Genomic DNA, 15911 nt, shown 5'->3' with positions numbered 1-15911 from the left:
TTGTACTGTAGGAAGCTAGTTGGCCTTCTGCAATAAGTAATAGTCCTTGCTCTTCTCTCTTCACTTTTAAAGCTGGAGGAATGGGGCGCAAGTTCATGGTACCAGCACAAAATAGTAAGTCAGCCAGGTACGTCTCTGACTGAGAAGGCCTGACTGGGTTATACAAGAGACCCGGGGAGAACTGCTCCAGAAACACATTTTGTGAGAAGACGCATAAAGAGATAATAGCAGACCCTTTGTGAGTAAATTAAGTATTCAGTTTAGAAAAGGAGTTTAAATGTGACAAGAAGCAGTTGTCAAAGACAGAAGAGTAAAAGCGTCACATTATAGTAGAGGAAGTAGTTAGGGTACACCATTTGAAGAGTGGGAACAGGAGTGCAAGAAGAGAAGGAATACTAGATTAAGAGCTAAATGCTGACAGAGGTCTATACAAAAATACATAATCTATACAACGGAGTGTAATAAGTAGGTGAGGGAGATTGCATTATTAATCTGTATGATCATGGTTAGAGGAAAGAAAAGGTTCGGTATTTATATCAACAGTTATGAAAAGAGCAACTTTCTGGAGTTGCCATTGAGAGGATAACCTCTGTGGTTTAAAATAAGTTAGTAGTAGGGGGGACAACTAATTAATCTGGGGAGGAACAGCAGGAGCAGACTACAGATTTAAGGAAATGAGTATGGAAATTTTTCTTTTTTTGCATTAGAGGTTGGCTGAGGGCAGCTGGCATCTGGTTCCGGTCTTTGATCATATGGCATGAGTATAAGGCTTCCCCATGTGCATTTGTAGCATTGTTGTAGTAGGCAAGGTATTTGTCTTTAGTGCTGGAATTCTTTCCTGAAAAAACTGGAAGTGTATAACTAAACTGTATTCCTGCTGATGAAGAGAATACTTCTACCAATGGCTTCCCCACTTCTGCTAACATTAATAATTTCAGTAACTCATGCCTGTGTGTAGAGTTGCTTTCAGGTGCATGCCCAGTATGGAATTTTATTCATTTGATAAGATGACTGGGCTGATTGCACTGGATTCTTTCAGCCCAACTAATCGCTTATTTGAAACAAATATGTGAAAACCATAAATTGTATACAATCCAAAATGGGTAAATGTGTAGTACCTATAAATTTTAACTAAACGCAGAGACCTAGAGAGAAATAAGAAATTGCCCATTTAATTACATGACAGAAGAGTGAGAGGTAGAATGGGTCTGTGATCAGAAGGTACAAATAATGGAGGTCATTGTAATTAGGATACAATAATTCAAACCTCAGACTGAGTGCACAGTAAAGGATACACCTCAGTGGATGGCGGAATGCCTTTCTATTGCTATAGTATGCAAAGAGAGCGCATCACGTGGATTTTCATCTTGCTGACATTAGATAGGTGTTGGTACCAAGAACCAAACCTTGATAAGTTTGTCACTTTATCTTTAGGCTGCTTCTGATTTGGGAGAATGTAAAAGCCCTACAAATCTGGAACTGCACGGAAAATGACGAACACGAAAAGAGTAGCATCTGTGCAGGGGTATTACAGTTGTTCTCGTCCTGCTGTTTAAAACAGTAAGCTGGCAGTATCAAGAGCCATCCTTTCTCTAATTGGAAGCCAACCTGCAGGATTTGCTATACAGGAGTCCATACATAGGAGTGGTTATTGGCGGAAGCTGAGGCAAAGATAGGCAGCCCATACTTCTAGCTGGGGAGTACAGCCACCTTATGAAGTGACTGTCTAACTTTAGGAGATGAGAAGAAGCTGACAGGGCAGCAAATACTAGCTTACTTGTTCATTTTGTAAGACAGCCACTAAAGTATGCAGGGGAGAGAGGAATCCATCCAAATTCCTCAAGGATTTTGTAGGTAATAATGTCTTCAGTAGCTACCCCCTGTGGGGTTAGGAGGTCACCAGTCAGGAGTAATATCTTTTAATCTAATTGCATCACCAGACAGAATATTCTTAATTTTGCTGAAAGGGACTTATCACTTTAATTCATATAGCTACACATTTGAAAAGTTGCTTTAAAAGCTTTGCTTAAGGGGATGTGGGGAACATGTGATGTCAAGATCCATACTCAAAGCAAAAGGCGGACCATAGTTAGAGATGATAAAGTAACTGAGACAGAGGGGTAATGGATGGGCTCCAAGGACTAAATCATGATGGTATTATTAAGAGGAGAACCACATCAAAGGACAGGATATGGTTTGCTTTGACTTTCACAATGCCTTCAGTAATAACTTTGAAACAAGATGAATGGACTTTCAGGAAGGCCATAGATGTTCATGTGCATCATAGAATTATGGCGATAGGGTGATGACAATCCTTCAGCCAGGAAGTGTTTGTCCGTAATAATGAGTGTCATTACTAAGCACTCATATGGCAGTCATGAAGCTATGCCCGGCTTAAAGCTTACATGTGGTAAATGACAAATCAGGTGAGAGGTTTAAGTATCTAAACACATTCCCTGGTATTGAAATGTGGTCACACTTATGTACAGTTAATTTGAAGTCATAAATTACGTTTTGATTAGAATCACTGATGACCTGTTCATTGTTGCATCTAACCCAGTCTTTGATAAGCCGGTGAATAGTTTATTGCATACATATAAGGTTGCCAGGCTACCCAAATCATGTTACAGCTTCCATAAGCTTGTTGAAGGATGCAGAAGACAGTTCTCTAAAAGGATACTTCATAAAATTGCTCATCTTATGTTTCCTTTTTGTGTGTGTGGATGATTTTCTCCCTTTCTCATTCTATGCATTGGAGTCTTCCCATACCACCTGATTTAAAGATAATCACCTTCAAGGTCAGTGCATCTTTTGGAAAGGGATGCATTGATTTTGGTCAGTCATCAGATCACACAGTCAACTGCAATTATCCAGGAGGTGCATATTTTGGCACAGACCCAGAATTATGTTTCCTAGAAAAAAAGTTCCAAGTTCACGAGATAAGGTCCAAGAATTATTTAATGAACGAGTTATTTGCATGTAATTTTTTATTATGATTCTGTTATGTTTTAGTGCATATCCACACACACGCGCGCAAACACACACACACACACACACACACACACACACATACATATATATGTGTGTGTGTGTGTATATATATATATATATATATATATATATATATATATAGATATATATATATATATATATATATATATGTGTGTGTGTGTGTATATATATATACAGATTCTAAATACAGAACTCTTAAGCACAAGTTATGGTGAATGAGTGCTCCGACCTAAAGTCATACATTCCAAATTTGAAAGTCATACATTCCAAATTTGAAAGTCAATGGTATTTTTTCTGTGTGTGTGTGTGTGTGTGTGTGTGTGTGTGTGTGTGTGTATATATATATATATATATGTATATATATATATATATATATATATATATATATATATATATATATATATATATATATGTATATATATCATGGAATTATCTAACTCCTGTATACATACGTATCCATGTACATACACCGCACTTTTGTTCAGTAATGCTCTGTCTCCCATATATCTAGACACCACTTCTCTTCTGCAATGATCTGTCTCCCATATATCTAGACACCACACTTCTTTTCAGTAGACTGTCTGAAGCCAGCTATTCCCAAATACAAGGTCATTTGTGGGGTCTTGGAGTGTACTTGTACCAGCAGTAGCTGATTTAGACAGCTGCTGTGAATTCACTGTTTCCAGTATGACTATCTAGCTAGCTGTATATACCTCCATCCACTGTAGAAGGATTATATGACTGAATGAATGGAAAACATTAAGTGAGTTAAAACTACCTTTAGTAAGGTGGCTTCCATCAGTTTGCCTAAAACCTGAATTACATAAGCAGAGAATGGTCATGATGGTGGTGAAGTCAGGTTAAGACTCCACTATTAATGTGTTCAATGAGCTGTTTGAGACCACACCTACTGTTTTTTTGACAGTATTGATAGCTACAACACAAAACAGCAGTTGTCTGAAGAATTTGGGTCACTTGGCTTGGGAACAGAAATTCCATTTTTCAACCTTATGTTCATGGTAAATGACCTCTTATCCTGGTACTGTTTTTTCTTCTTATCTTGTCTTAAAAAATGCTGATAAAGCTCAGCAAGGCTACTGTTATGGAGTTTTATATGCAGACGTGTTTTTGGAGGGTAACCTCCTAAGATCGTCTTAAAACTAATTTAGTGTGGTGACCTTGGTACAGATTTCATACCATTCTCTACTGCTGAGAAGGAACTTTTCTTCAGTCCATTTAGCTGCATTTTTCCTCAAACTTCAAATAACATATTGATTAGACACCACAATCATTTGGAGAAGATATGCGATAGAGTTTGTGTTTTTACCCCTTACCTGTGTGACTTGTTCTCGCACATTTCTCAGGGTTTCCCAGGCATGGTCTTTGCTATCCTTAGAGGCTGTACTATTTTTCTTTCTCTCTAATTCCTCACCTATTCCTGAATAGTTGCATTTACCTCTTGTTCTTAGAGAGGTTAGCGTTTATATTTCCCCAAGCTTTGTCCCCATACTTTTGACTGTCTCAACCTTCCTTGACAGACTTCCACCTATTCTGTTTTACTCTTCTTGAGTTGATCAGGCATAGTTTAAACCAATACTAATAGATTAGTATTCTGACACTAACAGTGTTGTTGACCCAGGTGGCTGTATAAAAGGAATACAGATCCCTAATCAGTAGGGGGCAGATAATGAGTCATGGAGATGCTGTAATTTTACTGAAATCTTAGTAGATAATCACTTGAGAATGGAGGGGAGTTATAGTACTGCCCATTCTTCCACAGCACACTAAGGAGTGGTCACTGATGGTTACACCCAAATCCCTTGTACAATTTATTTGTAATAATCCAATTTGCGAATGCACCTAGTAACAGGGTTCACTCTTATGGGACTGGTAACTAGATGCCTATGTCATGTGATCAAAATATTATTTGAGATCACAGCTCCTTCCCTTAACCTTTAGGCAATAGTGCCATATTCTACTGGGATACTGCTAAAGGAGGAACGATGTTTCTTCAGTCCTTGTTTTACAGTGTAATCTATAAAGCAATAATGGAGCTCAGGAACAGGAAACTAAGAATACTGCTGATGGGGAGGGGATTTAGCAGAACTGGAGAAAAATATGTAAAACTTTCTTGTTTGTTTAGATAATTATATTTATTAAAAAAAGTAAATTTTTATTTTAGATTTTTAACCATAAAATGGTGTGCTCAGTTTCATTCTGAAAAAAATGTAATGATGTCTGTGTGCTGTGGCAAGGTTGGAAAACTTAACTGGCATCAAGTATGTAACTTGACTGTCTTGTGTTTTTATTTAATTATTATTATTATTCTGCTTAATAAAATAACTTTTCTGTGTTGCAGTAATTTTGATGCATTCTGAGATGACAGAACAAAAGCTACTTTAGAAAGAAAACCGATCTTAGTTCAGAAATCTGAAATATTTTCTTTACCTTCTCTTTCTGTTTGCAGCACCTTACACCATCATCACATTTCCCTTCCTGTTTGCTGTCATGTTTGGTGACCTGGGACATGGATTGCTGATGTTCATGTTTGCACTGTGGATGGTCGTGGAAGAGAACAATCCGAAAGTCAAAAACTCCACCAATGAGGTAGAACATGCTAGAAAGAGGCATGTGCACTGCTGCAAGAGTGTACAGACTCCATATTACTTGAGACCTTCTTTAGATAACCATTTCTAAATTATAACAGTGTTTTCTTAAGAGGAGAATAAAGGAATAAATGACTGAAGGGCTGCCCTTCTACTTGGTAGGAGAGGTGAGGATCCAGGCTGATGAATGATAGACCCTTAATGCAAATAAGTACATCTCTCTTCTTTACTGTGAGTTGAGATATTGTGGCGCATATTTTGTCAGTATCACTGCCAGGGCTAGAAAAATCCCAACCAGCACTCAACACTGTACCATTGGCCCACTTCCACTGCATTTATTACTCCCTCTTCGATTTGTCACCTCCTCAGCAGCTGTGCCAGGCAGCAAGGGGGAGGTTCTAGTAGCTAGGTGAGTAGTGGGGCTAGTTGGTCAGCAGAAATGGATGAAGGACAGTTGTTTATAAATTTTCAGAATATAATTCTAATGACCTGAGCTATGAAAGTATGCCAAGACAGTTGAAGATGTTGTGGGGGGTAGGTGTAAGCATTGAGTCTAGATACTCATCACTGTTGATGTGACATCCTGACCCCATGTGCAAAAATGGGGGCAAAAGGTTTGTGGATGGCTGGATGTATGGATGAAATGACCACTGCTTGCTGCCCACTTCAAAAGGAAGATGCAAAATCTGTTGTACTAATGCACATGCTTAGGTGGGAAGAAGGGCATCAGTCAGACCAGAAATGTCAAACTACATGTGAAAGTCTTAATGGGATGTGGTGTGGGAAAACAATCACACTGTTAACCGATTCATGTTCATGTCACTTAACATCATTTTTGAGTCAGATAAGTAACCCTTTTCCTGCCTGGGCTGTGTATGTGTGATTCCCCCCAGTTCTGTCATTCTTCTGATCTAGTAAGTGTTCAAATTAGATGGACCAGTACTGGCCAGTGGACTGGATAATAGACATCGGTATCTTTACCCAAGAAAAGTATAAATGCTGTTATGAAAAAAGTATGAAACATGTAATTTGTTTGGGACAGCAGAAGAGAATTATGAGGATGTTAAAGTGTTGGGACTGTGGAAACTTGAAATAATCTGGCAGTACTTCATTGCAATTGTGTGTCTGTGTCCATCCGTCTGTGTGTCCATCCGTCTGTGTGTCCGTCCGTCTGTGTATCTGTCCGTCCGTCTGTGTCTGTCTGTCCATCTGTGTAACTGTCTGTGTGTGTATATATGTATAATATATATGTGTGTGTGTGTATATATATATATATATATATATATATATATATGTATGTATGTATGTATGTATATATATATATATATATATATATATATATATATATATATATATATAGTGTGTGTGTGTATACACAATCATCAAGATGCAAACTAGACTGGAAGATAGGTAACAACTTGTTACCACAAAGCAGGTTATTATCCATAAACAGAGAATGGAGCATAGCTAACTTACACATGATATTTTATCATCTGTATCATGATGGGAAAATGTAGAGAGGCAGCAGAATGTAATATGCTGTAAAAGAGGTTGGGAAGTGAGAGAGTTTTGGTCTAAAAGCAGATGATGTCAGTGGCAGCACACCCTTAGTTAGGCAGATGACATATCCGCTAGTATCCTGCTTATCAAGCCTTTGATCATTTGTTTAAATCTCTTTTAAAGATTTGGGTATTCCCCTTGATGTATTTTTTCAGACCATTGTGCCATGCTTCTCTCATTTGTAATTAAAATCTGTTTCCCTTCCTTAAAACAGGAGCCATTAGATTGATTTTTTTTACACCATTTGTTGGATTGCCCAACCCAAGATGATTTCTCTCCATCAAGCAGTGCTGGCTTGTCATGCTGTGAACAAGAATTTGAACACTTGTTAACATGGCAGTTGTCCTCTGGATTCCTTCTTTCACGTGTTTGTGTGTTATCTGTAGCAGAGCCTGTATCTGTGCCAAAGTAATCAAGTTTACTTCTAATGAATGGGATTTGCAAGGATACCATAATCTTGGGGTAGTGCGGAGTACAATGTAACTACTAATGTTTTCCAAGACCTGATGTGAGAACATGAGAGAATCCTTTTCCACCATGTTTTGGTCATAAGGCATTCACTACCCTTTCAAATGAGAACCATAGATTTGGAGTCCACATTTAGAAAGCCCCCTCAAGACCTATTTGTTTATCTAGACTTTTGCAGTTACATGAATTTAGTTTGCTTCATTTTGAATATGTTCACTACACTGATAATGTACCTTTATGTTTTCTAAAGTACTTTGTTTGTCAAGTAATTGATTTGTTCAAGATTACACTGTTGTCAACTAGCAGTCACAACCTGTAGTACTGTTTTTTTCATTATTCCAGAACTGCCAGCAACCCTGAATGCAGAGCTACATAAGGGGATGTGATTCAGTATGAGTAAAGGGAGCTAAGAGAAGGACAGCTCTGGGTTACAAAGGGGCAGAATATAATGGCAGCTAAAACAAGGATGAGAAACAGGATGACTGTGTTTTAGAAGAGTTATGGTAAAGTTTTTTACTTAATACAAACCCACAGAAGCTGATCTTTACTATAAACATTTGAAGTGGGCAGTCTGTATTAGAAGTTAGGAGGGTGATCTCATCATGATGTGTATTTATTTAATTCTGTCGACTTGGAAAAAGTTCTAATTTTCTGTCTTTTCCTGCAGATCTGGAACACATTTTTTGGGGGGCGCTACCTCATATTACTGATGGGTGCCTTCTCTGTCTACACTGGTTTTATTTACAATGAGTGCTTCAGTGTTCCCACAACCATCTTTGCATCAGGCTGGAATGTTTCCAGCATGTTTGACAAAGGAGACTGGACGTAAGTTTTTAACATTTTCTATTTCTTCATGTAGGAAGTTACCCAAAAACATTTTACTTGCTCCTTTATTGCAGGCTTGATTTCCTTTTCTTTATTGTCAAGAATTTTACTCGTATACACAAATAAAATTGAAAGGAGCTGTGGCTTTATCCTCTGTTTATGGTAGCACCCTTGGATGCCAGCCCACCAGTGCAAAGGGAAGGCCTTCACATATCTCATTAGTGATCCTGATGTAACTAATGGCCCAGCTCATGTAGAGCCAAGTGGAGCTGCTGCCTAGGGGCTGATTGTCTGTTTTCCTTGGGAGGAAAAGGCGTGAGATAAGTCCACTACAGAAGACTAGTTCTAGGCATCCATTTACTCTCAGCTGTACTGTAGAGTGATGCCACTTCTTAAAGGGCTGATCATGCCCATAGGATTTGTATGTACAGTGTTTGAAGTTGTTAGTGCTACATAAAAAAATAAAGAATCCCAAAAAACAAACAGGCCTTCCTGCAATATGATGACTGGAACTATTTTTTTTTTTTTTAATTTCTTGATGTATGATTAACCGTAACCAATTGTCAGTTGCTATCCTATATTGTAAAGCATACTGTGTGTTGGGGGGATTATCTCCATACTCCAACCATTTTATCTATATTTAAATATTGTATTGTGTCCATGGTAGTCTGTGTTCACTTTTGTATGATGAATAGTGGCTCTCACAGACTGCATGTAACCAATTGTACTGACTTCATGTGTTTATTCATGTTTTACTGCGTGGGCCTACTGAAGTTTATAATCATTGACAGGCTTTGTATGGCTTTCTGCAGGCATCCTCATATATAGTCTCTTAGTTCATGTATTAAGAGCAAGTTTTCAAGTGTTACAGATATTTTCTCAGTCTGTCTATGTCACTGCAACTGCTACTGCTGTCATCTACCTGCTCCATGAAGAACTTCTAAGGGGCCTAGTTGACGTCTTCCTTTCTTGTGTGTGTGTGTCTGTGTGTGTGTCTGTGTGTGTCTGTGTCTGTGTGTCTGTGTCTGTGTGTCTGTGTCTGTGTGTCTGTGTGTCTGTGTGTCTGTGTCTGTGTGTCTGTGTGTCTGTGTGTCTGTGTGTCTGTGTCTGTGTGTCTGTGTCTGTGTGTCTGTGTTTGTGTCTGTGTGTGTGTATGCGCGCGCGCACACGTGTATCTGTGGGTGGGTGGGTGCCAACCTGCACAGTGATAAATTGTATTCGCTGCTACCCCATAGCACATACTTTGCATCATGTTCTGATCATCTCATTCTCAAATATTTTTTTATCTCTTTTTAGGATTAACACTCTGAAAGGAAACAATTTACTGACACTCGACCCGAACGTTACTGGGGTCTTCACAAGCCCGTACCCATTTGGAATTGACCCAGTAAGATGGTTTACTCTTCTTCATGTTATTTTTTTATGCAAATGGTATATCCAGGCTGAAGTTATTTCATGAAAGCACTTAAGACATGATCTGTGGAGAAACCTGCATCTTGTGCTAAAACTACTTTAAACACGGATATGTAGGCCACTTTCATGGGCATCCTTATGAAGAGCATCAGCCGTAGTGTGTGTGTGTGTGTGTGTGTGTGTGTGTGTGTGTGTGTGTGTGTGTGTGTGTGTGTGTGTGTGTGTGTGTGTGTGGTTTTGTTTTAGTTGATTGATCTGCTTAGTCACATCACTGGGCAGTGCTGGTTTCTAGCGATGACTTTGAGACAAAAACTTCTAGAGAAATTATGGACTTTATAGTGTCTCTTTCAATTATGACATAGTAAGGCATGATAAATTAATGCAGTAACATTGACAATTGTTTGGGTAGAAAACTAAAATTACTATTAAGCTGTATTATACCAACATCTAAGATGCATCATGTAGTAGCAAAACCAGTGCAGTAGACAGGAAAACTCTTGCTAAAGGATGGGATGTGCTCACTTTAGAAAAACAAGTAAATAGTGGATCATGTTGGGGAATGGAAATACCAAACTCATCATCTGAAGAAAAAAGATAAAATAATATCCATGGGATGGCAGAAGAAGGAGAGTTATTGATACGGGGGGTGCACTTTGCCATACATTAAGTGGTGTAGTACAGGCACAGCCATGTTAGAAGTGATTAATTCTTGTACCTTAAATAAGTGGGCTACAGACAGCTAGTGTTAGTGCCTAAATTAGAAAGGTTTGCTTTCATCTGTTGTCAGAGACTGAAAAGGAAGAGGATCTGTTATCTGGAAGTGGGCACAAGTCATATTAATACAAGGTGACCAACGGTCCCAGTTTTTCCAGGACCGTCCCAGTTTGGAAGTCTCTGTCCCAGAATCCAAACATTGTCTTTGGGACACAGAAATGTCCCAGTTTAGACCACTCTGTCTGAATGGTGACTTGGCCTTCCAGAGTGGCTAGTCCCCCTGATTTCCCATGCTAAGCAGCTCTGGGGACTTTGCAATTTTTCGGGGATGCCATTGGGTATGGGGTAAGGTCAAATGCCTTCGCCCTACCATGAGCCTTCCAGGCCCTGCTGCCGTCAGTCACTCACTCCCTCAAGGACATGTGTTGTGGGGTTCTGCTTGACGTCACTCACCCAGGCAGGAGCTCTCCAGTCCATACACCCATCTGCCTGGCATTCCCATACTGATGTCTGTCAGGGACAAACCCTACAGTCCTCTCCTTCGACCTGGCCAAGAGACCTTCTCCAGCTGTGGTCCCGCATGTCAGGGGACTCTGCCGCCTGCATGTCTCTTGCAGGCTGCCAAATCATGCCGGTTCACTCTTGCCCTCAGACCCTCTCAGGGGAGCTTCCCTCCAATTCCCCTCCACTTCTATGGAACTCCCCTCAGCTGCTAAGGGGCATATCCTCTCTCATGAAGGCTTCAGAGTCGCCCTGCTTTCCCATCCAAAGCAGCTCTGGGGACTTAGAGATTTTTCAAGGATGCTGTCGGTTATGGGGTGAAGTTGGATGCCTTCACCCCGGCAGGAGCTCTCCAGGCCCCTTTGCCATCCACCTTGGCACTTCCTCAAGGACTTCCATCATGAGGAGCTCTGCCTGTCCCCATTCTCCCAGGCACGAGCTCTCCAGGCCCCACCACTGTCCGTCAGTTGCTCCCTTAAGGACTTCCATCATGGGGGGCTGTGGCTGACCCTGCTCACCCAGGCAGGAGCTCTCCCAGCCCTGCTACTATCTGCGCCTCTCTGCCTTCCAGACTTCCACTCCAGGGGGGACATGGTCCATACCCCCTCACCCAGGCGAGAGCTGTCCTGTACCTGTCACTTTCCACCTCTCTCTATCCCTTCCAGACTTCCATTGGGACTGACCCCCTCTGGGGTTCCATTTCTATCCAGGAGAGAGCGCTCTTTTCCAGGGTTATATATCTCCTAACTGCTGGCAAGACATGCAGTGTCATGCATGATCTTAGAGCCTCTCAGGGGATCTTCCCAGCCTCATGGAACTCTGCTGGGCCACGAAGCCTCAGACAGTCCCTCATCCAGACTTCCGTGACACCGGTTCTCCACTTTGCCTTGCATCTAGGGCTTTCAAACTTGCAAGGGAGATAGTTCTGGGTCCCCCCATCTCTGCAGTTTTTGTGGCACACCTCAGTCTCTCACCCCCACGGTGCCAGGCACCGACAAATGTGCATTGCTTCAATCCTCCTGGCATGTGGTCTCTTGCCTCCTTGGTGGTGCTATTCACAGAGTGGCATCCCCACAGTGCCTGGTGAAGGACAGGAGGACAACCTGCCTACCCTGATGTGAGATAATATGGTTGCCCTATCTCCACTCCCATGGGGGCTGGGAGAATTTGATTGCAGACCTGGCTTCCTGGAGTGCCCCAGTTTAGGTCCTGTAACAAAATGGTCACCTTGTATTAATAGTTAGTAAGCATCTAGGATTTCAAGAGTGTAGTCTCTGTAGTAATGTGCCACTTCCTCAGGAAAGTGCTAGCAAATGTTCATGAAGTCACAGAGGGAAAACGGGGTTACCTCAAACCTGTTATTAACAAAAGCCACGGGATTTAATGGGCAAACATACTCAAATTAAAAATGCAAAGAAATAGTTTGTCACAAATGAGACTGTATCAAAATAAAAGTATTTAGCATTTGGGAAATGTAATGAAATAAACAGGGATAACAGCAGAAAATTGTTTCATTTAAAACACAGTGAATCAGGAAAACTAGGCAGAGGAGTCGAGGATACTTTACCTGGAAGAGGACTCTCATTATCATGAGTTGAGTTGAATTTAATTGATATTAAGGTTTCTGGACCTCAAAGAGTGTAGTATCTGGGAAAATGTTCCTTAGAAAAGTTCCAAAACATGTTCACAAATTCACAGAGGGAAAACAAAGTGGATACTTCAGAAATGTTAATAGAAGCAATGTGCCTTTCACAATAAAGGAAAATGTTTTATCTTAAATGAGGCAACATCAAAGATTAATCCAAAATATGCACCCTTTCAGAAATATAAAGAAAAATGGAGGATTACAGCAGGGAATTGTCATTTCAAAAAGAAAGAAGCAGAAAAAAAAACAGTAAAGGTTAAAGACGACTGAGGAGGTAGCTTGGTGAGGAATTAATCTGAAATATTTTACTATGGTGCACAAGGGAGCAAAGGAGGACAAAAATATTTATAGTAAAGATAAACGAAATGATTACATACAAGATAAAAAAGAGCTGCAAAAATGAAAAATTTTGGTCTGTAACCATAATGGAAAAATGGTGAGATTTTCGAAATCCATTCAAAGTGTTCAGGGGAAGGGTTGTAATCTCAATCCTCTACAGAAAAGTGGGTCCTGAAAGAAATCCAGGAGGTTAAGGTGGAAAATCTGAATGGGCTTCATGGTTTCACATAATAATTCTTGAAACTGCTTTGAAATGTTGCTAACCACTGTACCACCACCTGACTGACTGTTCACACTGTCTTGCTGTTTCAAGCACTGAAATACTGAGTTCAGTGCAAGTTATATCTGTATTATTCAGCTGTGTATATTACCCCAAGCTGCAATAATCTGCAGTAATGTAAATGTTCTCCAACCTAGAGCAACTGCAGAATTAGGATTTGTAGTAACTGGGGTGCTGTGCAAAGCTCCCACATATTACAAGTGCAACTAGGTGTAGTTCTCCCAGCAAAACCATCTGCAATTTACCTGTTTGTTCAGAATTCAATCAGTAGGGTGGGATGCAGGCTATTGTGGATGGTCACAGCTAGCAGTGTTTCAGACTAGACCAACATCTCCAAGAACTAAAAGAAGAGCAGGTAATACTGTTGACTAACCTTTGTAAATAATGACGGAGGATACGGTTCCTGAAGGTCAGAAGAGAGCAGATAAGTCTCTCCTGTTACAAGAACTAAAGCAAGATGGAGACTAGAAACTTTTGAACAGTTCTGTCTGAGAAAAACCATGGTATCACTACTGAAGTGAATAAGAAATGTTTGGAAGCTGGTGAGATTCTGGACCCAGTAAAGCATGAATTTAAAGCAGTTCTTAAATACCAGGAACTTGACAGAAAGTGATTCTTTGCAAGTTCATTTAGCAGCTATGGTGCCAGAGTTCTGGCCCGAAGAAAGATAGTGAGGGAGATTGAAAGGGTAGCAGCAGAGATTTTTCCTTGTGGCAGAGAAATGGAGGCTTTGGTGCCTCCCATTGCCCACTGGTGATAGCTGAGGGTGCTGCAGTAAGTGACCAGCACATAAGGGGAAAGGTGCATATGGACAGCTGACTGGCAGACATGTCAGTACATGCCCTGTAGATGTATCATTAGCCATCAGGTGTTCTGGAGGCTTGTGGGTAGGACACTCTCAGAAAATCCTAAATGCCTGTATTATGACTGCAGGATCTTTATACTGGAGAAAGCACATGACCATAACGGGCACAAGAATGTCGGGTCATTCAGAGATCAGCAGGAGTTGGGCAGAAAAATCCAGTTTGTTGCTAGATAACAAGTTCCATAAACAGAAGGGGAGGGAGCATGGATATAGTTTACTTTAACTTTTGTAAAGATATTACACACAAGGTCTGTGAAAATTCATACTTGTATGATGAGTGTCCTAAGTCTTTAGCATTGTGCAACATCATCTAGATGATGGGTCACAGAGGACAATATCAAGGTAATTGATATTCCAAAACTCCGTGCAAATCCTGAAATAACAAGACTGAATGAGGGAAAATTGAGGACTTGCATGTACACTAAGCCCATGATTGCTCTTCCTTTAAGTATTCGGGTCTATGACAATGGTTCAAATAGTAAAAAGATCTAGCAGCTGTAAGAACGAAAATGCCGTTCATAGAAATCCATTATCTGAGATCATGGTACAGTGAAAATTGGAAAATTTGCCCTTTCCTCATAGTGCGATCTCTGAGTTGGTATATGTATATTTAGTGGGGGGTGTGGGGACACAGCCTCCCACAAAATGGATTTCTATTCATTCTTACAGCAGTTCAATCTTTTTACTATTTGATCCATTGTCATAGACTTGAGTATTCCCTTTACTCTGAGGTACATTCGTCTTGGAGTGAGTTGGTGTATAGCAGTTCAAGGAGTGTGAGAAGTTAACCCCACATGATTGACAGTTGTTCTCCTGTCAATTGGCATTTTTTGGTAATCCCACATCCCGCACTTATGGGTCTTAGATTTGCAATAGGGAGCCTGAAATTAAATGAAATCAACAGAGAATACTAAATGCAGTCTAATCAGATGAAAACCTGGGGGTCAGTAAAGTACTAGACCCAGTTCTGTTTCTTTTCACTATGTTTGTGGTGCAGCATATTGAGAAAAATTATCTTTTTCAGATGAAAGAATTAGGTAATGGGACTTGGTAAGATTTAACAGATGAACTTCTTAAAAAAAAAAAAAAAAAAAAGCTTTAATTGGAGGACTACTGTGTAACATGGTTAAATTAATGTAAAATAAAACATCTGAGAAGTAAACACTGACACCTGGAGGAAAGCCATAGCAACAATAAAAAGAAAGTATCCACTTGTAGCACTGTTAGTCATCTAAATGGAAGCAAGCACTAAGTGAAAACAGCAGCAAAGGGTGGTGTGATAATGGGAGACGGTCAAAAAATTATCAATGGAAATGAGAACCTGGACTGCACAGAGTTAAAGTGGTCACTGCTTTTTGTCTTGCATGTTAAAGGCCTTTGGATTTATTCCAGCCTGAAGATGCTGTCTGGTGGACTTCCTATGTTAAACCAAATTTCATCACGGTTTCTCCTTCAAACAATGTTTTCTTAATCTCTTAAAAACTAACTGCCTACTTTGATTTACTTCTGGAAAAAAGCTCCCCAGGTTTTGTTTTATGTAGCTTTTATACTCATGTTACTGTTCTTAATTCATTAGATTTACCTAGTTAACAAAATCAGGGAAATGTTTATTTATAGATTTTAGGTGGTACCCTTTATATACAACATTGCTTGCACTTCTAGAAAGCACCTGTTTGCAACGGC

The 15911-nt window shown here is 40.1% G+C and overlaps 1 protein-coding gene across 1 annotated transcript in view; it reads left to right on the top strand.

The window, feature by feature from the left end:
• LOC122811966 (V-type proton ATPase 116 kDa subunit a3-like) overlaps positions 1 to 15911 on the top strand; it is a gene marked incomplete in the record, with an annotated part of 518494 nt that overhangs the window by 317839 nt on the left and 184744 nt on the right. The window contains 3 exon segments of the mRNA XM_044084165.1: positions 5480 to 5619; positions 8314 to 8471; positions 9768 to 9858. Coding sequence (XP_043940100.1) covers positions 5480 to 5619; positions 8314 to 8471; positions 9768 to 9858 — 389 coding nt within the window.

This window comes from Protopterus annectens, chromosome 9.part0, assembly GCF_019279795.1.
Source record: "Protopterus annectens isolate FY-2018-M chromosome 9.part0, PAN1.0, whole genome shotgun sequence".
Lineage (NCBI taxonomy): Eukaryota > Metazoa > Chordata > Ceratodontiformes > Protopteridae > Protopterus > Protopterus annectens.
This window is presented reverse-complemented; position numbering and strand designations above follow the sequence as displayed.